Source organism: Castor canadensis, chromosome 6 (genome assembly GCF_047511655.1).
Source record: "Castor canadensis chromosome 6, mCasCan1.hap1v2, whole genome shotgun sequence".
NCBI classification, from domain to species: domain Eukaryota; kingdom Metazoa; phylum Chordata; class Mammalia; order Rodentia; family Castoridae; genus Castor; species Castor canadensis.
In genome coordinates, this window is record NC_133391.1 from 1,298,934 (window position 1) to 1,320,975 (window position 22,042).

General features: G+C 57.6%; 3 protein-coding genes across 19 annotated transcripts in view; 1 reads left to right on the forward strand and 2 right to left on the reverse strand.

Annotated features, from left to right (window-relative positions):
• Window positions 1–13,771, reverse strand: part of Mad1l1 (mitotic arrest deficient 1 like 1) — a 267,255-nt gene extending 253,484 nt beyond the window's left edge. The window contains exons 1-5 of one of the 8 annotated variants that reach the window (XM_074075385.1): window positions 13,641–13,771; window positions 12,729–13,018; window positions 6,520–6,679; window positions 3,157–3,297; window positions 956–1,135 (exon numbers count right to left, since the gene is read on the reverse strand). In XM_074075385.1, coding sequence (XP_073931486.1) covers window positions 956–1,135; window positions 3,157–3,297; window positions 6,520–6,679; window positions 12,729–13,003 — 756 coding nt within the window. In that variant the 5' untranslated portion in view covers window positions 13,004–13,018; window positions 13,641–13,771. Of the gene's footprint in view, window positions 1–955; window positions 1,136–3,156; window positions 3,298–6,519; window positions 6,680–7,145; window positions 7,251–7,970; window positions 8,057–8,829; window positions 8,950–9,030; window positions 9,124–12,728; window positions 13,019–13,640 lie in introns of those variants that run through there. The other 7 variants (XM_074075384.1, XM_074075388.1, XM_074075391.1 and 4 more) reach the window with 7 other exon arrangements.
• A 294-nt stretch (window positions 13,772–14,065) lies between these two features.
• Window positions 14,066–17,853, forward strand: Nudt1 (nudix hydrolase 1). Of its 4 annotated transcripts, none has more exons than XM_074075450.1 (4): window positions 14,066–14,550; window positions 16,362–16,525; window positions 16,661–16,886; window positions 17,137–17,853. In XM_074075450.1, the coding sequence occupies exons 1-4, from the start codon at window positions 14,184–14,186 to the stop codon at window positions 17,307–17,309; spliced, it is 930 nt and encodes a 309-aa protein (XP_073931551.1). In that variant the 5' UTR covers window positions 14,066–14,183; the 3' UTR covers window positions 17,310–17,853. The 4 variants fall into 4 exon arrangements, with proteins under 4 accessions (XP_073931551.1, XP_020007686.2, XP_073931552.1 ...); XM_020152097.2 differs by having other exon boundaries at window positions 14,404–14,550; window positions 16,741–16,886; XM_074075452.1 differs by lacking the exon at window positions 14,066–14,550 and adding an exon at window positions 14,563–14,998 and having other exon boundaries at window positions 16,741–16,886.
• A 2-nt stretch (window positions 17,854–17,855) lies between these two features.
• Snx8 (sorting nexin 8) overlaps window positions 17,856–22,042 on the reverse strand; it is a 29,503-nt gene continuing 25,316 nt past the window's right edge. For all 7 annotated transcript variants that reach the window (XM_074075424.1, XM_074075423.1, XM_074075425.1 and 4 more), the window contains one exon: window positions 17,856–20,080. In XM_074075424.1, the coding sequence (XP_073931525.1) occupies window positions 19,967–20,080 (114 nt within the window). In that variant the 3' untranslated portion in view covers window positions 17,856–19,966. The remainder of the gene's footprint in view (window positions 20,081–22,042) is intronic.

The following is a 22,042-nucleotide window of genomic DNA, read 5'->3' on the forward strand; positions in this document are numbered from 1 at the left end:
GTGACACCGCCCAGAAGTCAAGGCTGGGGACCGGGTACCAGGCTGGCTTTGCTGGAAGCCAGTCACGCCTCCTCTCCTGCCAGTGCTGGCTTCAGAAGACAGATGCAGAACAACCCTAACTGCTCCCAGCACCACGGAGGCAAAAGTAACCTGCAGCACACTCCAAGTCTATCAAGGAGAGAAGGTTGTGAGGCCAGAATACCAATGACACCACGCAGCCCGTCCCCAGCGCCCTCATCTGTCTTCTGCACACCTGCAATCCTCAACACCACGGAGGAGGGCAGGAAGGTCGGGGGAGCCCCGTTCCCACCAGCTGCCTCCAAAGCACACTGCCGTTCACATGGCCCTGGCTCAAAGGCATATCCTCTGATGCCAGAACTTGCTGGAAATCAAAGGAATGCAAACCCAGAGGCACCTACGCACGTCTGGCACAAAGAAAAAAGCACTTCCAGGGGGTAACCACCTGTGACAGGCAAGGCTACGGTGATACCAGACACCCCACAATGGGTCAGCACAACCCAGCACTGGCAGCAGCAGCCAGGGAACTGTGCTGGGCCATCACCCCACTCCTAGGGTCCCCAAGACCCTACAGTGTCACAGAAGCAAACAGGCCACACACACGAAGCTACCTCCCACAGAGGTACAGGGTGAATGCAGAAAAAGAACCAAACACTTGAAAATGACAAAGACGATCAGCCAAGCACTCAAGTTCAGTTTGAAGATCAAAAAACTGCTCAGCTTATTCCCTGAAACCCACAGAACGGACAACTAGCGCTTTCACCAGGATCACAGCCGAGCGGAGCCGCAGGTGCAGGCGCGAGGGGCAGAGTTGGGAGTGCGCTTAGTCTCCTTCACCGAAAGATGTGAAGGCTGAGCGTTCCAGGCTCCGGCACGGGAAGGGAGGGAGGGAGGGAGGGAGAGAGGCCGTCCCAGGGCCAGCAGAGGCTGCACTCACCTCGCTGGCCGCAGCCAGGCCGTCCTCCTGCTCCCGCAGCTGCAGGCTGGCGGCATCCAGGCTCTGCTTGCACAGCCTGTGGCGCTCCAGTTGCTCCTGCATCTTCTCCTCCGCCTCAGTCTCCCGTTCCTGAAGCTGCCGGATGCGCGCCAGGAGCTCCTGGTTGCGGTCAACCTCACGCTGTGGAAAGAACGTGACCAAGGGGTGTCAGGGCAGGGACACCCCAGGCCACTAGGGCTTACAGGAGAGTGAACAGGACAGACCCAGGACAAGCCCTGTGTCCTCAATGCCACTGCTCCTGCTGTACCAGCACGACAGCTCCCGGGGTACCCAGCATGGACCCCCACATCTGCTCACAGCCACTGCCTGTGCAGGGAGGACACGGAGCATGGAAAACCTAAACCTCAGAGCCGACGCTGGGAGGAAGCAGAGCTTCTGCAGCTCCCACAGGTCTTACCTGAGCACCCGGGCCATCATTAAGTGAGGCAGTGTCCCCACCCTCACAACCAACGACAGCAGCAAGGCAGGGGCAGGGCGCTGGCCTGCAGTCAGAATCAGCCACTCTGGGCCCAGATCTGCCACAGGGGTCCATCACACTGACCTCACAGCAGCCACCTGTCATTAACCTCAGGACAGGACAGAACTAGGACCTAGCGTCAGCCCTCCTGACTCCACGATCCACAGGGACCCAATGGCTTCTGCCAGCCAGAGAAGGAACACAGAGCAGGCGATGGATCCTCGTGGACTCTCCCCGCCTGCAGCGGCAGCTGCCTGCCCACGCTCCCCCTAGAGCCACCCAAAACTTGTGCAGGTCTCCAAGTAAGGGGTCATGCCACCCTTCTCCAGGAGGAAGGCTTACTTGATCAAAGCACAGATGAGGCTGCAGCCCCCACAGGGAAGGCTGACCTAGGCCTCGAAGGGACTTGGGGACAGAGACTGCAAGTGCAGCCCCAAAACAGGCAGGGAACCCTGGGTGAGCAAGCGTGAGACACAAGCATGCTGCACTGAGCCGAGTGTACGACCGCGGTAGAGGGCACACTGAGCAACACCAGGCTCCAGGCACAGGAAAGGAGGAAGGGAGAGAGGGGGACCTTCAGCACTGTCACAGCCAGATCGCCAGCTCCACTGTTACTGCCAGTCCCAGCACAGAAGGCAGGGCCTAGATCTTGTCACGTAGCTCGTACTTCCAGGTGGGAAGACCACCTCCCTGTCCTACCGGCTCACCACCGAATGTCCTGGGCCCCACTTGGCATACCTGTTGGCAGACGGAGTTCTGCAGAGCCACCCTCAGCCACCCTGCCACCCTTGGTCTTCCCAAGGAAGGACTTTCCCAGACTCTGGCATGACCCCTCACCATTCAAGTGTTCTGAGCACCCAGGAGGCCACCTCCCGCCCTTGACACGGAGACCCAGGCCAGATGGGCAGGCCCTGCCCAAGAGGGACACTGCCCACGAAACTCCAGTCCCTCCAGAGCCCTTTGTGCTGTCCAGGCACCAGCGCCACGCCATCAGCAAGGCACTTCCTCCAGTGTGAGGGCTCGTGCAACCTGCCCGCCCTAACGCAAGGCACTGCGAAGTCTTGGCTCACCAAGCCCAGACTACACTCCATGGCCAGGAACCTTCATTCCAAGCTCCAGTAAGCCCACCAGCCCCACGCCCAGGCAGCCTAGGAACATGTGTGACACACACAACACGGCCCAGAGGCCAGAGACACATTCTGCTCCCACCCTCTGCCCGAAGCTTAGCAGAAACTCCACAACCGATCATGCCTACCAAAAACCCTGGCAGAGGTTCTCATGCCGAGCCTCAACCACAGTCACAAGGCGGGGCTTTCCCAGCTGTCCCGAGCCAGAGGTAAATACTGAGACCCTGCGACCATCCCAGAGACCCTCCTGCAACCCAGTGACTTCCTGTGGGTACTTCTGCCCAATCTGCATTCTGAGTCTCAAGAGGGAAGAGCAGGCCAAAAGGCCGAGCAGAGGCCATGCTGCTGGCACGGTGCCCTCACTGAACGTCCGCACAGCGAGGAGCCCCCTGTGTGGCTGACCCTACTTCCAGCCACCTCCTCCAACACTGTCGGGTGGCCTCAGAGGACACCCTGGCGATCAACCCCGACACAGAGCAGCTGGACAACCTGCAGGCTGGATCCTGATTCCTTCCAGCCTGGGAGGTGCTGCACACAGCCCGGCCCACTGTGCCCACCTCATAACTCCTGGCACTGGTGCTGGCGGCCTTCTCCAGCTCCACGCGAGCTCGCTTGTGGCTCAGCTCCATCTGCATCTTCTCCCGCTCCATCCGGATGACATAGGACTTAGAGCGGATCTGCTCTGCTCGTTCCTCCAGCTGAGAGAGAGAGAGGGAAGAGGCAAACAGAGCTTTGGTGGCCACCCCAGCAAGCCAGTGGCTCAACACGCACGTCCCTGAGCATCTGGGTGCCAGTCTGCAGCCTGGGGGTCAGCAAGCAAAGGGAAGGTTAACGGGACAAGAGGAAGATGATGCTTCACGAAAGAGGGAGCGTTCATGAAAGAGGGCTTCTCATTTCCCACAGCCGGGTAACGACCACAAACCTAGCAGCTAAAAGCACCACCTGTTTACAAGCTGCCAGTTCCAGGGTCAGAAGTCCAGCGCAGGCCACTGGGTTCTCTGGTCAGGGTCTCTGAGGCTGAAGTCAGGTCAGCCGAGACTGTTATCTGGAGCTCAGGACCCTCTGTGAGGCCCACGGGTGGAGGGCTAAGGCCATTGCCCGGCTGGCTGTCAACCTGGGCTGCCTGGGTTCTCAGAACCTGCCAGCGTCCCTATGCTTACGTTCGGCTGCCTCTGCTGCTATGAGTCTGACCTTCATCTCAGATGTCTGCACCCACACTTTCTTTTTTTTCTGGCAGCACTGAGGATTGAACCCAGATTGATCTGTATTCTAGGCAGATCATCTACCACTGACCTCTGCCCCAGCTCTCTCCCTTACCCCTTGTTTTTGAGACCTGTTCTCACATGTAGCCCTGGATGGCCTTGGGGCCTTCTGAGCAGTTGGGATTACAGGTGTTCACTGCCACACCCAACTGGACCCTGACTCTTTAAAGGGCTCCCATGACTGGCTCAGTCCCACCCAGGAAATCTTCCTTTCTTAGGGTCAACTGACTGGAGACCTTAATCCTATGTGCAAAACCTCCCGTGACAGCAGTTAAGCATTTGCACAGTCAGGAGGCAGCACCGGACAGTGTCCTCCAGGGGTCCAGATGGTGGCCACGTCAGAAGTTGACCTGTCAGAGTGTAGGTAAATCAGGTGACTGGAGGATGCACCAGTGTCACAGAGTCATTAATGTCATGTAGCCACCCCTCAGCACAGCATCCTCTGGGTAAGTGGCACACATAATCTCAGGCTGCACCCCAGAATTGCTTAATCAGAACCTTGTACAGAACCATCTTTTAAACTCTGAAACCCACTGGGCTGGACTGCTGCTTTTCCCCCACCCCAGGGGAGATCTTGTCGCTAGGGGACATTGGCACTGTCTAGAGACACTTCTGACTGCCACAAAGGAGCAGTAGAAAGAGTCTGCCACAGACACCTGGTACAGAGAAGCCAGGGCTGCTCCTAAGCATCCCACAGTGCACAGGTCCAACACAGAAGCACCCAGACCCACGACAGTGCCAAGCCAAGGCCCCCGCCCCCTACCTGGGCTCTTTCTTTCTTCCTGTCTCATGTCCCCTACACCTGCTGATACCTGGGTCTTCACTTCCCACTTGCTAGCCTTCTGAGTCTTACTTCTACTTCAGCAAGTCAGAACCTCTGCAGAGAAGCGTGGGTCCCACCACTCGGGGAAATGGGGTCGCAGACACACCAGACCCATCTTCACCTTCCCAGGACACAAACTGTCCTCCAAAGAGTAATTTGAGGCTTTTCTTCATGCTTACACAAACACTAAGCCGGGTGCCGGTGGCTCATGCCTGTAATCTCAGCTACTCAGGAGGCAGAGGTCAGGAGGACTGCAGTTTGAAGCCAGCCTGGGCAAACAGTTTGTGAGATCCTATCTCGAAAAAAAACCCTTCAGAAAAAGGGCTGGTGGAGTGGCTCAAGGTGCAGGCCCTGAGTTCAAGCCCCAGTGCCGCCAAAAAAAGAAAACCTAAGCTGACAAGGTGTGGCATATAGCACTCCCTCCTGCTAAAGCAAAGGCATCAAAAGGCCTGGCAGGTCACCTGCACCTCCAGGTTCCCCGACCAGCCTTGTCCACGAGTCCCTCACCTGCCACTAGGGAAGAGAAAGAATCACCACTGGCAACCAGGAAGGTCACGACCAAGGTCAGGCTCCAGAGTGCGGTCATGACTAGCCACCTCACCCTGCTACAGCCCTCCGTCACTGATCCCACCCCAGGAAGCCCTTGACAGTGAGCAGCTGGGACCTCCATGGTCCAATTCGGGTTCAGAATAGCATGGTTTAACTGAGGTCACAGGTCCCCTGAAATTTGCACCCATTTAAGAATTTTTAAACTCAAAGTTTCCAGCTTCTTATTTCAGCAGTGGTCACCTCCTCTGTGGCGTTTGTTGTTTTGACAGTGCTGGGGCTTGAACTCAGGGCTTCAAGCTTGCTAGGCAGGTGCTATACTGCTTGAGTCACACCTCCAGCCTCCTAAAAGTGTTTCCACCAGCAAAACACAACACAAGAGACCTAACCTCAGAACAAAGGATAGTCCCAGCCAAGACAGGGCAGTGTGAAACCATCATTCAATCACTCAGGAAGCAGCACACCACCGTCTTGCCAAGTGGACAGGGGCCTCACCAGAACTCTGAGCCTAGGAAGCCCCGGGCTCAGCTGACTCAGGATACCAACGGCACCAGGGCACACGGAGGGAGGACAGGAAAGGAAGACACAAGCAGAGACCCCAGGGGAGAAGTCTGGTGCCACAAAGCTCAGATGCCACCCTTCGGCCCAGGCACCCCACCCCCAACTGGGACAGAGCCCACGACCTTTCAGCACCGAGCCCTTGGTGAGATCCGACTCTTTTGCAACTGCGTCCACAGTGAGCATCCGAAAGGACTTGGGGTGGAGTGAAATGGGACTAAAAGCAGAGTGAGCTTCTGTAGTCAAAATCCCACCCCCTTCCCCGGGCCACACTGGCCCTCTGCAGAGCAGATGGTACAGTACCCAGTCCCAGCCTTCCTGTGTCACACCCTCAAGGCAAAAGAATGCTGGCTGGACAATTCTGGTACTCCTGCACCCAGGCAGCTTGGGATTTGTCCCCAATTACATGAATAAACTGGCTTTCTGACCCTACCGTCAGCGTCGGTGAGTGCATTACTGCGAGCGTGGTGTGAGCCCACACCCTCTGGGGACTCACAGGCAGCCTTCAGTAAGGATGTCAGAGGGCAGGTCCTGGCCTCCAGAGAAGCCCCCGGTGACAAATGCGCAGGGTGAGTCCTGCAGGTGAGGCTACCGAGGTCCTGCCTAACCGTGTAGGACTCAAACAGGCCCTAGCCCGAGCCTACAAGTCTTTCCCCAGAGATCCCACCCCAGCACACCCTGCTCACCTGAGCCCAGGTGTAGCCCCGAGCCCCCAGCCCGCAGGCCCTCACCTGCATACTCTGCTGGTACTGCTTCTGCAGGGAACCCGGCGCACACGTGGACACGTCCAGGCCGGATCCTCCCTCCACGCGCTGAGAAATGAAGTTGTTCAGAGACCTCAGCGTGGACAAGACGGTGGTGTTCTCCCCCAGGTCCTCCATGGCTGCCTTCCTTCCGGGAGACAAAGGCAGGGTCAGAGCCAGCCGTACCGAGTGCCACTGCAGAGCCCACTCCCCTAATGCCCTCAGTGCCCACAACCGTGTTCTCCAGATCAAACCAAGAGCCAGCACTGCCAATTTCCCAGACAGGAAATGAGGCATAAAAACCTGCCACCAAGCCACACTCCAGGGCTGGCCTGCACACCAGGAACAGACCCAGCCCTGAGGCACAGCCCTCCGGGGTGCTCACAAACCACACCTTGGAGCCAGGTGTGGTGGCTCACGCCTGTAATCCCAGCTACTCAGGACACAGAGATCAGAAGGACCATGGTTCAAAGTCAGCCCCAGGCAAATAGATCATGAGACGCTATCACAAAAAAAAGGAGAAGGACTAACAGAGGAACTCAAGTGTAAGAGCACCTGGCTAGCAAGCATGAGACTGAGTTCAAACCCCAGCACCACCAAAAAACAAAACGCACCTTGGGAGTCAGAACCAAAGCACACCACAGCAGGATAAGGGTGGTGGAGGCCACAGCAATGCCACTTGTAACCACACAGGGTCAGTGATGTCAGCAGTGCTCCCACTCCCACAGAGACAGAGAGAGAAAGAGAGAGAAAGAGAGAGATCCCACTTAGTCAGCTGCTAGACTCCACCACTTCCAAACCCCCGGTGCTGGGATTGAGCCCAGGTCCTCGCACGTGCTAAGCAAGTGCTCTGCCACCTGCACTAAACCCCTGGCCCTTTTGTTTTGGCTTCTGATAGGGTCTCAAAAGTTTGGCTTGGGCCTCAAACTCACAGTCCTCCTGCCACTGCCTCCTGAGCGCCTGAGCTTGTTGAGCCTCAGCTTCCTTGTCCACGAAACACTTGTGAGAACCCACGCTGCAAAGGTGCTGTGCACACGCAGCACGCCGTCCGATGGCAGACGGTGTGACTTCCCGCGGGTTTGACCAGCAGTCCGCTTGTGCATTACACACGCCAGCTCAGACTCCACACACCGGTGAGGACTGTGTGCTGACACAGATTTACAGATGACAGACTGAGACTCCTCAAAGGTACAGGAGATCAGAACTCGGGTCTGCCTGGGTGAGGGGGCGTGTGCTCCACAAGCCTGCGTGCGAAGGCATCGCAGCCAGATTTGCATCCCCAGCGCCCATCCCACACAGGCCACAGCCACCCACCAGGTGTGGAGCATCTCGGGTACACGTGGAGCCAAGAAGCATGAATTCCCACACATCGGCACTGCCTCTGCCTTACACAGAGGCAGCCCAGGTTGATTTCCCTAAGTGTGGGATTGAAAACACACCTGCAAACCCCTTTTTTAAAAAATGAGCCAGGCATGGCAGTGCAGCCTGTAATCTCAGCACTGGAGCAGGAAGATGGCTGTCCAAGGTCAGCAGGGGCTACGCAGACCCTGCTCCAAAAGCAGAAAAAAAAAAAAAAATTAGGGGTGGAGGAGTGGCTCAAGTTGTACAGTGCCTGCCTAGCAAGCTTGAGGCCCTGAGTTCAAACCCCGCATCACCTAAATAGGTAAATATAATGCAAAGAAAAAAAAACCTAGCAGAATCCTAGCTTGCCTCTGAATTTCCCACGTGACAGTAACCGTGTCATGCAACCTTCTCATAGGCCAGGAAGTAAAGATGGGTGGCACTGAAGGGCAGACCCTGGCCTGAGAGGTGGGGTCCCCGAGCTCAGTCCTCCAAGTCCGACCCACCATTCCCCACGGTCGGCCAGAGCCACTCTCCAGCTTTCTCTGGGGGCTGCTGACCCACTGACACAGAAGAACCAACAGGACTGGCTTCAGCTTCTGGAAACCAGACCATCCCACAGCCAGCCATGGGAGCCAGGTCAGGCTGCACCGCTTTGGAGAACCGCAAGGGCCCGGGACGTCCCTGAGCCTGGGCAAAGGGCTGGCGGCGGAAATCTGCAGGAGTGAGCGGAGCGCCAGCGCTCACGCCTGCAATCCTAGCTTACTTGGGAGGCTGAGATCAGGAGGATCGAGGTCGGAAGGCAGCCCGGGCAAATATTCTCCAGACCCCATCTCCAAAAAAATAGTAAGAGCAAAATGGACTGGAGGGAGAGCGCGCGCTTTGCAAGGGCGAAGCCCCGAGTTCCAACCCCGGTTCCACCCAGGAAAAAAATGAGCCGGGCGTGGTGATGCACACCTGTAATCCCCGCACTCGGGACGCGTCGGCACCGGGGATCGCGAGTTCCAGACCAACCCGGAGCTACGTTCGCACCTCAACAAGGCACCAGGGAGCCCGCTGCCCGCACACGTGGCCGCGCTGGTCCCCGGGCCCTCACATCCTCGGGGGGACGAGGACAGGCCAGGGGGGGCGGCAGTGCGCCCCGGAACCGCCGCTCACCTCGACCACGATCGCCGCCCACCGCGCGCTACCGCTTTGCCGCCGCCGCTCGGATCTCCCTTCGCTCCGCCCGCGCCCACTTCTCGCGAGACGTGGGCCGGAGCTCTCGCGAGACCCGGAGCCGGCCGTAAAGCACGGAGCACAAGCCGCCGGCTGGTCCCGGAGTTACTTCCGCGTCCGTTCGCTTGCGCGTCGACCCCCTCCCACCCCCATCAGAGCGCCCCGAGTTACGGCGCGGCCCCCGCCCAGACCAGGGACGCGGGACCCACGGCGACCCGGGGCGAGGCGCCCCGCCCCATCCACGGGACACCCGGCTCCCGACCCCACACGGAACGGGGTCCTTCTGTTCTTCCAGCAGCACAGCTGACCGCAGGTGCCCAGAGCAAGAGACCCCCGGCCCCGCGCGTGGCACGTCCCGGAAGGCACGCGACCGTGCCCATCTCGGCTCCGGCTTTTTGGTTTGGGGTCGGGTTTTTTTTTCTTCTTCTTTTGCAGTCTTAGGGATCAAACCCAGGGCCTCGCGCACTGGGCAAGCACTACCCAGGGAGCTGCATTTCCCAGCCCGCCCCATCTGCCCCCCGTGGTCCTCATTCTCCACCTGTTTCTAAGTTTCTCTGAAAGGATCGTGAGCTAGGCTGGGGGGGGGGTGGCGCATGCCTGTAATCCCAGCACTCAGGAGGCTGGGGTAGCTCAGGACTTCCAAGCCAGCGAGCTCCAGCCCAGCCTGAGCTACACGGGGAGACGCCGTCTCAGAAAGGACACGATTAACAGCGACACACACGACTGCTTTTCGTCACTTCTCATGGCCGTTGAATGCACTGCGGCCTCTTTTCTGGTTAAACAGGGTCCTGGCATCTGCAGGCTAGAGCACAGGGCAGCGGCTGTCACAGGTCGGAGCAGCCACGTCCTCGCGGCCCCTTCTCCCGCAGTACCGCATGCCCAGGAGGTACACCTCTGCCGACTCCTTCCTGCTGGCCTCAGGCTTCACGGTCCTCGTGCTCTGGAACTCCTCAGCCAGCCTCCTCTGCAGCTGACGGCTCTGACTCCCAGCCCAGGTTTTGCAAAGCAGAGTGCCCCCCGGGAGCAGGATGGCTGCAGCCACGTCCAGAAGGGTCAGGCACAGGCTGATGAGCCTGTCGTGATCGAGGCCCCGGATGCCGGTGGCATTGGGTGCCATGTCACTCAGAATCACATCTGCCTTCCCGCCAGGCAGCAGTTCCAGTGCTCTCTGCAGGGTTCTCGGGTCGGTCACATCAGCAGGGCACAGGAAAGTCGCTCCTTCCAATGGGGCAATGTGCATGAGATCCACTCCCAGCACGAAGCCCACAGGGGAGCGGGGATCTGGGAAGAATCAACACGTGTTACTCACAGCCCGAATCTTCCCACGCTCTCAGCCACCACCGCCTCCTCTGTACCTCTACTCGGAGAACCCACAAGTCAGGTGCCCCTCGGCATCAGCACGCTGAGGGGCTCAGCTGTCAGTAGTTGTCGGGGCTGGTAAGTTAAGGGCACAGTCATAGACTCCCAAGTTCAGTCTGTTTAATGAGGGCATCTGGGGGTCAGAACGGGACATGTTTTCTGTCCATATAAAAAGTGGAATTTCAGCTGGCACTAGTGTCTCACACCTCTAATCCAGCTACTTGAAAGGCTGAGATAGGGAAGATCGCAGTTCAACCCCAGCCCAGGCAAACGGTTCATGAGACCCTATCTCCAAAATAACCAGAGCAAAATGGACTGGAGGTGTGGCTCAAGTGGTAGAGCGCCTCCTTTGCAAGTGCAGAGCCCCGAGTTCAAACCCAGACTGAGAACCTCATTTTTCAAAGGTGAAAACCCTGTTTTCAGCCCAGGACAGCAGAACAACTGGGTCTGGTGTTCCACTTCTAACCTTTCTCTGCCACCCGCAGCATTGCATCCTCAGTAAGTTCCTACAGATAGCAACGCTGGGAGGGGACCTGTTTTCTGTCACTTCTGTTCATGACACTGGACCATTTTCCTGAGTCTGAACAGCAGGCAGGGGAACAAGCACCACCAAAACCAGTTACTAGGAGGACCAGCTCTTTTGTTTTTCCAAAAGAGGGTCTCTCTACGTAGCCCAGGCTGGCCTCGAACTCCCAGTCCCATTGCCTCAGTGACCCAAATACTGGGATTATAGGCGTGTCCACCAACTCCAACCCCAACAGAACTTTTTCTTTTTGCTGTACTGCGGATTGAACTCAGGGCTTTGCACTTGCCATGCAGGCATTCTGCCACTTGATCCCCCCCACCACCCCTTTGTTTTTGCTTTAGTTTATTTTTTGGATAAGGTCTCAAGATTTTGGCAAGGGCTGGCTTCACTCCATGATCCTACCTACTTATGCCTCCTGCACAGCTGGAATGATAGGCACACACGACAATGCCTTGTTTATTTGTTGAGATGGGGTCTCACTCATTTTCTCCCCAGTGGCCTTGAACCATGATCTTTTGATCTCTACCTCCCAAGGACCTGGGATTACAGGTGTGATCCACCTTTCCCAATTCCTTCCAACACAAAACATAATGCAAATTACATATTTTTAAATTGTGTGTGTGACCAGCTTTCTCTTTCTTAATCAGGGAGCCATTTTATATGGACAATCTTATCCCAACCCCTAAAATATAAAGCAGATAAAAGCTGGGTGCTTGTGCTGGCCTAGAGTGGAGAATCCTGAAGCCTGGCCATGAAGTCTCCCCTGTGGCTTTGGAGGTGGCAGCCCAGCTGGGCCTCTGTGAAACCCCCAGGCTTCAAGGGCAGCTTCAGCTGCACTGTCATGAAAAGAAGCCGACACAGCAGACCCTGGGTGTCTGCATTGAGTCCACAGTGGCTGCACAGAGTTAAAACTCACATGCTGAGGACGCGCAGAGCTCAGTGCTGTGGCAGGCGCTTCACTCATTCTAATACCGCCAGCTCCTGCCGAAGATGGGCCACCGTGCCACAGACCTCAAGCTGTCACTTGGTCATGTCAACTAAGCACCTCGCATGCCCTTTCTGGCGTGGGAGGATCACCGTAACATTCACATTGCTTTTTGGGCACCATTTGGTGTTGGGGAGGCATAGCTGTATTTTCACAGGGCAGGGAGACACTCAGCAGGTCACAGAATATAACATGGGACCGAGAGCTTCTGCACAGCAACTGAGCGCCTAACGTGTGCGCAGGAATTTAAAGGTGCCTGTAATCAGTCTTCAAATCAGGGGGCTCACTATGAACACCAAGTGACAAAACAGCCCCAGTAAGGCCGAAGCAGCACTTCCAAGTCTGCTATGGCGGTGTGCCTTCAGACAGCTTCATTTTCTTTATTTTTTTTTTCGGGCAGTACTGGGATTTGAACTTGGCCTTCTTAGGCAGGAGCTTTACCCTTAAGCCCCACCCCAGCCCCTTTTCACATTTTACTTTTCAGTAAAGTCTCAAGATTTTGCCTGGACCTGCACAGCTGGGATGATGGACACCACCACGCCTGGCTTACTCTGGGTGACAGGTGTGCCACCGTGCCCGACTCATTGACACCTGTCCAGTTTTTCTCTTTGGAAAGTTCAGTGTCCTGTTTCTATCACTATTACCACAAAACACAGGCAAGTGCCTGCACAAAGTGGCTGGATGTCTTTGGGCCCCAGGAGGGGCGGCTGGCTGGCATCCCAAGACCCACGGGGACCAGAGGCCCTGGCTGCAGCATGGAGGCCCTACCTGTGCCTGTGGCATTGACTCTCTGCACCGCCACCTGACTCCAGGCTCCAGGTGCGGCCCCACAGTCCAGCACACGGAGGCCCGGCCGCAGCAGCTGGTGCCGCCTGTCCACCTCCAGGAGCTTGAAGGCGCTTCGGCAGCGGTAGGTCTCTGCCCTTGCCGCCTTCACAAATGGGTCCTTTAAATGCCGCATCAGCCACAGGTGCTCCGCCCCAGTCCTGTCCTTGTAGTGACATGTGGCAGTGTGGAACCTCTGACCCCACTGGGGAGCACATACCAGCTTCAGGAACCTGATGGAGAAAGGAGCAGGCAGGTTGACATCGCACAGGGTGGCAGGTCACAGCTGTGCAGAGTCGTCTGTCCAAGTCACCCATCTTTAAGATGGGCACAGAGGCCCAGGAAGGAACTCCACAGCACTACACAGCCAGAGAGGGGGCCTCCAAAATTCATGTTTCCCAGCACCTCACAGTGTGACTGGAGTTGGACCCAGAGTAATTAAGTTGGACTGGGATAATTAAGGTAAGAGGAGTTATTGGGGTGGGCCCTAAACCAATCTGACCAGTATCCATCTCCAAAATAACCAGAGCAAGGTGGACTGGAGGAGTGGCTCAAGAGGTAGACCGGCTGCTTTGCAAGTGTGAAGCCTTGAGTTCAAACCCCAGTCCCACCTTAAAAAAAAAAAAAACAAAAACAAGAGGCCTCAGAAGGAACCAGCTCTCCCCACAGCTTGACCTTGAACTTCCAGCCTCCTGACTGTGAGAAACAAATGCGTGTGTTTAAGGCAACTGCTCTGGTCTGTGGCGCTTTGACAGCAGTCTGACTACAGTGACAGTAGGACACTGCTGCAGGGAAGTACTTTTTGTACCCTAGAGGGTTCCTCTGAAGGAAAACTCAAACTTCAGTGACAGTCACCTTGTTCACGTCAACCAGCTCTTTCCGGGTGCTGATGAAACTAATGGCGGTGCCATTCTTTCCTCGTCTGGTCAGAATTTCGGACCCTGAAAGACTGCCAGAAAACCCCAGGCAGACAGGTCCCTGTGTGGGTCACCTGTCTATAGACCTCTAGCACAGGGCCTGGTCTCCCATGTTTTTCAAGACTGATAGCCGGGCAAGGTGGCCCACGTCTTTAATCTTAACTACTTGGGAGGTGCAGATCGGGACGATCACTAGTCAGGGCAAGCGTTCTGGAGACCCCATCTCAACCAATAAAGCTGGGCATGGCGGTGCGTTCCTGTCTACGCAGCTACACAGGAAGCGTAAAGAGGAGGATCAAGGCGGTCCTGGGAGACACAGCACGAGCCTATTCAAAATGTCACCATGGGGCGAAGCAGGGCACCCGCCTCACAACTGCAAGGTCCTTAGTTCAAACCCCAGTTCCGCCAAAAACAGTAGGAATAAAATAAATAAAAAAAGGAAAAATGGCCAGGGCTGGGGAACAGCGGGACCTGTGCGGACATGCCCTACAGGTCTCATGGTCCGGGGGCCCCGCCAACGCCATCCCATGCCCTGCATCCCTTAGGACTGCGGTCCTCTACCTGCCCGCCCTGTCTCCCCGTCCCTCTCTCCAGGCCTCGCTCTCCCGGGCCCGCACCCCTTCTTCCGATGAGGACACGAGGACACCGAACGCCTGCAGCAGGCCTCGGCTCAGCGGAGACCGACCCGCTCACCTGGCCATGGGCGCCCGCTCGCGCCCTCCGCGCGCCGCCGGAAGTTCCGGCCCGAGGCCCCGCCCCCCCGCTAGCCCCGGATGTGGCGCGCGGGACGAAAGCGCGTAGAGGAGGAGCCGAACCCGGGAGACCGTGGGGGAGATCAAGGAAGCCAGGTAGACTTGGGAGTCTCCACCCAGGGAGACTGGAGAGAGCGAGGGAGGCACGGGGAGGTGGGGGGAAGGGCAGGCGAAAGCAAGGAACCGGTGTCCGGGATCGAGCCCAGCCATCATTAGCGGGCGCCGCCCGGAACCAGCGCCCCCTGCAGGCAAGACTGAGCCCTGCCCCACCCTCACCTTAGCGGGGTGACCGCACCTCGGGCCAGGTGCAGGCACTGGCCCGGCCGGTCGACCTGTGTCAGACCTTGCCTCTCTGGGCTTCAGTTTTTCCCTGTAAAAACGGGAACGCGAGTCTTGGAAGTGAGGTGGCTGGGGTCTGTGAGGAAGTATGGCGGTCCTCCGTGCTCTGGGGTCAGCGTCAGGAAGTCCATCCAGCAAATCAGAGCTACTCAGAGAAACCGGACATGGCGGTGCACGCCCGTAATCCCGGCTCCGGGAGGCTGAGGTAGGAAGAGCTCAAGGTCAAGGCCATCTGGGCTGCAGAGCAAGACCCTGTCTCAGAAAGTGACACCAACATTCTGCCCTGAATTAACTGTAGCAACCATTTCCAAAGCAGCCACACCGCGTGGTTTTGCAAGTCATCTGAAGATAATTTAAGGTACAGGAGGAAGCATGTAGGTTATGCAGCACTGTACTTAAGGGATTTCGGCATCCTTAGGTTTTGGTATCCACAGGGGTTCCTGGAACCAATCCTTGGTGGACACAGAAAAATGACAGTATACAGTCGGTGCTTAATAAGTGGTAGCTGACGTTGTTGGGACCATTAGAGTTACTTAGGAAGCCAGGACCTCAGACACAAGCAGATCATTGTCAGGACAAAGGACACAGGACTCATGGAAAGGCTGACCACCAACCCATTTCCCCTGCCTGACTGGCAACCACCCCTGGGACCCAGCCCATAACTTCTGAGGAGGATCCCAGGCTCTGAATCCTGCTTTGGCCAAGTATGGTCCCCAGACCTGGACAAGGCCAGAGCCATAGGAAGTTTGGTCCTTTGCTTCTGAATTTCTTCCGGGTCCTTTCTCCTGCAGGGGCCCTGGCTAAGACACCACCCTCAGATCTTTCTCTGGGCCACACACACCTGGTGGAGTGGGAGGGGTCCTGTGGCTTCTAGTGGCCTCTCGGTGCCAGGTCCCACAACAACAGGAGTGAGAGCTGGGAAAGTGAGGTACAAACTACTGCAGGGGAGGACCAGCCAGGACATTAGGTGGACCTGCCTCCAACAAAGCCATGCATTTCCTGGGACTTGAGAGGCAGAGGCCAGGTCCCAGTAGAGCTAATGATGGGACAGGGCCAGAGTCTGGCCCAGAACCACTGGTAAAACCATATGGTTATCCAGTGGGGCCAGGTGGGCATTGGGGCTGGTCTGCCCTTTTGCTCTTTTTGGTGGCACTGTGGTTTGAACTCAGGGCCTCACACTTGAGCCACTCTGCCAGCCCTGGTCTGCCTGTTCCTACACTAGAAAATCATTTGTTCATCTGGGTATGGTGCTCTGTGGTAGAATGGTTTGCCTACATGTGCAAGGCCTAGGTTTGATCCCCAGCACTGAAATAAAAGATAGTAAGCCGAGTGTGGCGGTGCACACCTGTAATCCCAGCCCTCAGCCAGGAGAGTTGCAAGTTTGAGGCCAGGTTGTCTCAAACAACAAAAGGTCATTTGTTCAAGGGCAGGTTTGCACCTGCACCAGACAAGCTACAAGTGTCAGGGCTGGGGACACACCACCAGGCTGCCCTTCTCCTGGCGACTGCTCACTACAGCACACCGTCCTCACACTCAAGGCTGAGCCGGCCCTCCTGCCCTCCTCACAGCCGCAGGACACCATGGGCGCCTCCAGGCTCTACACCCTGGTGCTGGTGCTACGGCCCCAGCACGTCCTTCTGGGCATGAAGAAGAGGGGCTTTGGCGCTGGCCGCTGGAATGGCTTTGGGGGCAAAGTGCAGGAGGGAGAAAGTATCGAGGACGGGGCCAAGAGGTGAGGAGGCCCAGCAGGGGACGAGGGGACGGGATGGGGGGATGGGGGTACAGCCACATCCTTGAGTCCCCCCTGGGGTCCTCCGTTTCTTCATCTGAAAAGAGAATGACAGTGACAACCATGCCTACCTCTTAGGAGCGTCGTGAAGATTTAAAAAGTGCTCAGCTGGGCGGGCACTGGCACCGCGCTGTCTCTGATGCCCGTCTCTGCCGCAGGGAGCTGCAGGAAGAGTGTGGCCTGACGGTGGACGCGCTGCACAAGGTGGGCCACATCGTGTTTGAGTTTGTGGGCGCCCCCGAGCTCATGGATGTGCACATCTTCTGTACCGACAGCGTGAAGGGGACACCCGTGGAGAGTGACGGTGAGTCTCGGGCTCTGCTCCCGACACAGTGGGGTCGTGCTCCACTGATCTAGCTGGCAGGCACTGGGTGCAGGCTGTCTCAGGGCCAGGGCACAGCAGCCCATTTTCCTGCTCTGCAAAATGCAGACAGTAGTCGTGATGTCACAGTTTGCCAGCCATGCTCCTAGCAAGAGCCCTTCCGAGACTCCTCATGGGCCAGTCTGAGTCCAGGCTGAACGCCCGTGCTCTCCCCTTCCGCCCCTCGTGACAGAAATGCGCCCTCAGTGGTTCCCACTGGACCAGATCCCTTTTGGTGACATGTGGCCTGATGACAGCTACTGGTTCCCACTGCTGCTGCAGAAGAAGAAGTTCCGTGGGTACTTCAAGTTCCAGGGTCAGGACACCATCCTGGACTACGCGCTGCGTGAAGTGGACGATGTCTAATGTGAGGACCCAGCTGGCCCCGGCTGGGGAATGGCCACTAGACAGCTGCAGACGGCTGGTCCAGCGCACTCACAGCGCTCGCTGAGAGGCAGGGATTATTTTTCATTTGGAAGGTGACCGGATGGATACAAAAATAAAGCTTGGACCAGCACAGCCTACCCAATCCTGTCCACAGGAAGCTGCCTGGTGTGCAGCTGTGACCTCCCTGCTGGACAGAGGTGGGGTAAAGGGACAGGGTAAAGGAGGGCTGGGTGTCTGCCAGGGGACATGTCCTCTTACTGCCACCCCTTTTCTAATTCCCCCCATTTAAGGCGGGGGAAACAGGCACTGTAAGGTCCAGGGTCGAAGCCTCGGTTGACATGTTGCAGACCCGTTCCCTTCCCCTGGGGACACTTGGGTCTTCTGTTCCCCATGAGAAAGCAGCAGGAAGAAGGAGGAAGAAGCACTCAGCACACAAGAGCTTACAGCGTATCCCACTTTCACACGCACACGCACGCACACACTGCTCACGGCGGCTTCATGGATAAAACTGCAGTGAAAACCACGTCAATAGTTCCAGTTTATTGCGTGTGGCATGACCGGTTCCTGCAGCCCATAAAGTGCTTCACACATGGGCCCAACTCACACAGACTGTGAGGAAGGCCCCCCAACACTGAAAGCAAGCCTGACATCCACAGGCTCACAGTCATGGCATAGCCACAGGGACTCCTGAAGCCTGTCTTCCCTGCTGGGTGGGCCTGGCAGAGTCCCCTTCACTCCTGCTCTGCAGAGCCCACTGGCAGGCACACGTCCAGCTAAGGCCACGACCGAGCCCTCACTCAGCCGCTTCACCCAGGACAGGACTCCCATGTGGCAGCTGGCACCTCCCGCGAGATTCACACAGCTGTCCTGCCAGGCCGGGTGTGGGCACAGCATAAAAGGTGGCCTCAGGAAGCGGGGCCCTTGGTCAGCTCAGCAGAGAGACAGCGCAGCCTGGGCTCCAGCATCAGTGGCCTGGAGCCAGGGAGTGACAGTTAAAAATGGTAAGGGTGGCCTCTGCTGCCGGAGGCCCTGAGACCTTCCTAACGTGCCTGGACGTGGGAGAGGGTGATGGAAATCCACTGTCCACTGAGTCTCAGCCACCATCCTACCTGGCAGCAAGCAGCCACCAGGAATGTGACCTTGTGACTCACTGAGCCCAGGGTCCCCGCCAATAACACTGTTTTCAGGAAAGCTCGTGGCACTTCTCTGGTCCTGCAGCCGGATGGCCACCCGGCGAGCAGCCAGGCCTCAGCAGAGGCCCTGCGGCTCAGGTGTCTTAGGTGTTGAGGGCAGCCTTGTGAGTGACAGGTCCACACAGCAGCAGAACTGGTTTCCACCGAGGAAGGCCATGGGCAGAGGGGGCCCTGAAACCCAGGAGGCTGGGCCCTGGCTTCCAGCCAGCCCACAACCACCAGGCTACCACAGTCTCCCCACACGGCCTGCGATCGGCCTGTACAGAGGCCCTGAGCCCCTCTGGCCTGTGTGAGGAGCACGTCCCCGTGGGGCACCGGTCATCCGGGCCTCCCTGGAGGCCCGTCCAGGGAGAAGGCACAATCCTCCCAAGGGCTGTCTCCCTGGAAAGGAGGGACTTCAGTGACCTGCAGGTCCGTCCCACCCTCCGCCCATCTCTCCCAGGCCGAGACAGGGCTCAAGGAAGCCAGCAGGGCCAAGGCCAGCTCCATGTGTTGAACCAGAGAGCTGCGCGGCAGCACGCAGACCCACCTGAGGCCATGGAGCACTGAGATGGCCAGTCCCCTGGGTGAGCAGGGAGGACGGGAGGAGGTGCAGTCACCCAAGAGAAGGACATGGTCTGAGAGGTGGCCCCGGCCAAATGTAGCAAGTCCCCCACGTCCTACACCTGTTCCCTGCCAGGCCTTCCAGCCTCAGCCCCTCAGCAGGGACTCCAGCTCCCCCAAACAAGGGAAAGACAAGAGTCTGCAGCCCTGGGCAGATGGGGGACCTCCAGACATGTCACCTCTGGAGACCTTGTGCACCTCTGTCCCGCACATTCTGACCCTGGGCCACATGGGATCAGCATCTGTGTGTGAAGGGAGTAGCCTCAGGTCACCTGACCCCCGTGGTCAGTCCCAGGCCAGGGCTCTCTGGATACATGCCATGGAGCGTGCTCCTTGCTCAGCGCTGCACCAGTGACCTGCACCACCAGCATCCCTGCCTCACCTGCTGTCCTGCTACCCCACACAGCAGTGACCCCACCTACCCAGGGTGTCTGTTGTCCCCAGCCCAACCTCTCCCTGAGACCTACCAGCTCCTCACCCCGCAGCTGTCCCCTGCTTGACTGACCCCCAGGCTGGACACCTGGACCATTCTAGAACCACTGGGCCCCTCTTCACTCCCACAGGCACCACCTGCTAGTGGAAGTAACCCTTGGTTGTCCCCAACCATGAGCACTGACAGAAACGCATCCCAACTTGTCACCACCCAGTCAACAGGCCTCCCACCCACGAAGACGGAGACATAAAGACCGCAGGAGCGGCCTGGAGTGCAGGCAGGCAGGCAGCAGGCCTCTGCTTCAGCCCCTGGGGCCCATCTGTCATCTGAAGGGACTCGGCCAGGGACACACCATTTGCAAAGAGGTTTTAGTGAGGCCGCAGGGAGCTCCATGCAGGCCTCGGGCACTAGCGGGGACACAGGCCGTCCTCCTGCGGGGACTGGGGAGGTGTCAGTACACCGTGTGGTCCAGCAAAGAGGCAGCTGAGCTTCGGCTTCAGGTCATTCCACACCTTGCTCATCTGCAGGGGGAGGAAAGGAGTTGAGCAGAGTGGCCTCAACCCCGTCCATTCAGGGGTGTCACCTCCCTGGACTCCACAATCACAAGGCCTCCAAATGAGGGCAGAGCGGCCCCTTCCTGCTCCCTTAGTGGTGGCCCAACCTCCAGAGGTCATAGGTGGCAAATCTCTCTGTTCCCTGCATGCAGAGCCAAAGGGCCACAAGTCTATGTAACACAGTACTTCAAGAAACATTACTGTTGGAAGTCAGGCACAGTGGTTCACACCAGTAATCCCAGCTACTCGGGAGGCTGAAATCAGGAGGGATTGTGATTTAAAGCCACCCAGGGCAAAAAGCCCATGAGACCTTATCTCAGCAAAAAAAGCTGAGCATCGTAAGACACACCTGTCATCCCAGCTTTGAGGGTATGCCTAAAATAAAAGTATCACAGTCCAAGCCCACCCAGCAAAAGGCGAGACCCCCATCTCCAAAATAACTACAGCAAAGGGGCTGGGGTGTGGCTCAAGCAGTACTGTGCTTGCCTAGTAAGACCAATGCCCTGAGTTCAAACCCCAGTGCCAAAAAAACCTTTCAGGCCTGGGTGCTCTGAAAGCTACAGGTGACACGGAGCTCCAAGGACTCAAGGAGTCCAGCAACTTGTCACCTAGCACAATGACCCCCCCAGGCGTTTTGCTAACAGTACAGCTCACTGAGCCTCCGCCCCCCAACGTCTGCAGCACTGAGCCTGCACCTTGCACAGCCAGGCGGCTCTGACTGGATGGGTGTAGACCAAGGTCTGGGCTGGCTGCTGACCCGTCCAGTCTCAGTCACTCCCGGCTGGCTTGACAATCTCCGTCCATCCCAAGCCCTGAGCTCCTACAATGCCCTTCCTGAGCTGCAGGTCTGAGATGCTGTGGCTCAGTGCCCCCACCCCAGGGCTCTGGACAACTTGGCAGGGCACGAGGGGACACCCTGCTGGCTGGCCCCCTTGTGTATTCCTTGGTGATAGCGACACCACACTCCAGCTTGTGCCCAGCATCATCAAAGCCCAGCTGGATGGTGCCAAAAAATGACAGCCACATTAACCGTCACCTGCAACACCCAGGCCAACCCGGGAGGCTGGCAGGGAAACCAAGCCTGAGATTGGGCTCCTCCCGTGTCCAGGGGGTGCAGGTAGCCACAGGCAGGTGTGCCCCCCTTAGGAGGCAATAATGGTCCCAGGGCCAACAAGCGACATCAACGGTCACTTGAAAATGAAGGAAGCCAGGCCTAACAGGCAGTAAGAAGGGTACGTGAGGACCACACAGGCCAGAGAAGAGGAACTGCCCCATGCCTGGACACACAAGTGTCCCGTGCTGTTTGGAAATGGACAGACTAATGTCACTGCCAAGAAGAGTAAGCAAAGAATCAGTGACGGCTTTCGGTGGCTCACGCCTGTAATCCCAGCTATCGAGATGAAGAGGATGGAGATTTTAGGCCAGCTGGACAAATAGCAAGACCCCATCTAAACAAAAAAGCCAGGCATCCACCTCTGGTCCCAGCTACTCAGGAAGGGTCTGTAGGAGGATCGCGGTCCAAGGCTGGCCCTGGGCAAAAAGTTCAAGACCCTAAAGCACAAAGCTCTGTGGGCGTGGCTCCAGAGGCAGAGCCCCTGCCTAGGGGAACGAGGCCGAGTTCAAACCCCAGTGGCCCCCCCCAAAAAAACCCGGTGTCACAGGCTCCAGGTCACACGCCAGGAGGGTGACCTGCAGCTCTGATGTCCCAGGACCACTCACAGCACTTCTGCAGGACTAAAGCAGCCACCATCTGGAACCTGCTGGCCGGGGTTTGCAGAACAGTGTCTGCTTGCTGGAGCCCCGGGCCTCAGTCCTGAACCTCTCCCTCCCTCCCCTCAGCGCAGGGCTCAGACTCCACTTTGCCTGACTCTGTGTCCCTCCAGGAGGTGACAGATTGCTTCTTTCTGGTGTCTCCCACCCCCCCCAACC

Excerpts from the sequence above, each read along its gene's own strand:
- Nudt1 (XM_074075450.1), top strand. The coding sequence starts at position 14,184 with ATGCCCTACAGGTCTCATGGTCCGGGGGCCCCGCCAACGCCATCCCAT. Across the intron at positions 16,526-16,660 it reads ATCGAGGACGGGGCCAAGAG|GAGCGTCGTGAAGATTTAAA; the intron begins GTGAGGAGGCCC and ends CCTACCTCTTAG. Across the intron at positions 16,887-17,136 it reads GACACCCGTGGAGAGTGACG|AAATGCGCCCTCAGTGGTTC; the intron begins GTGAGTCTCGGG and ends CCCTCGTGACAG.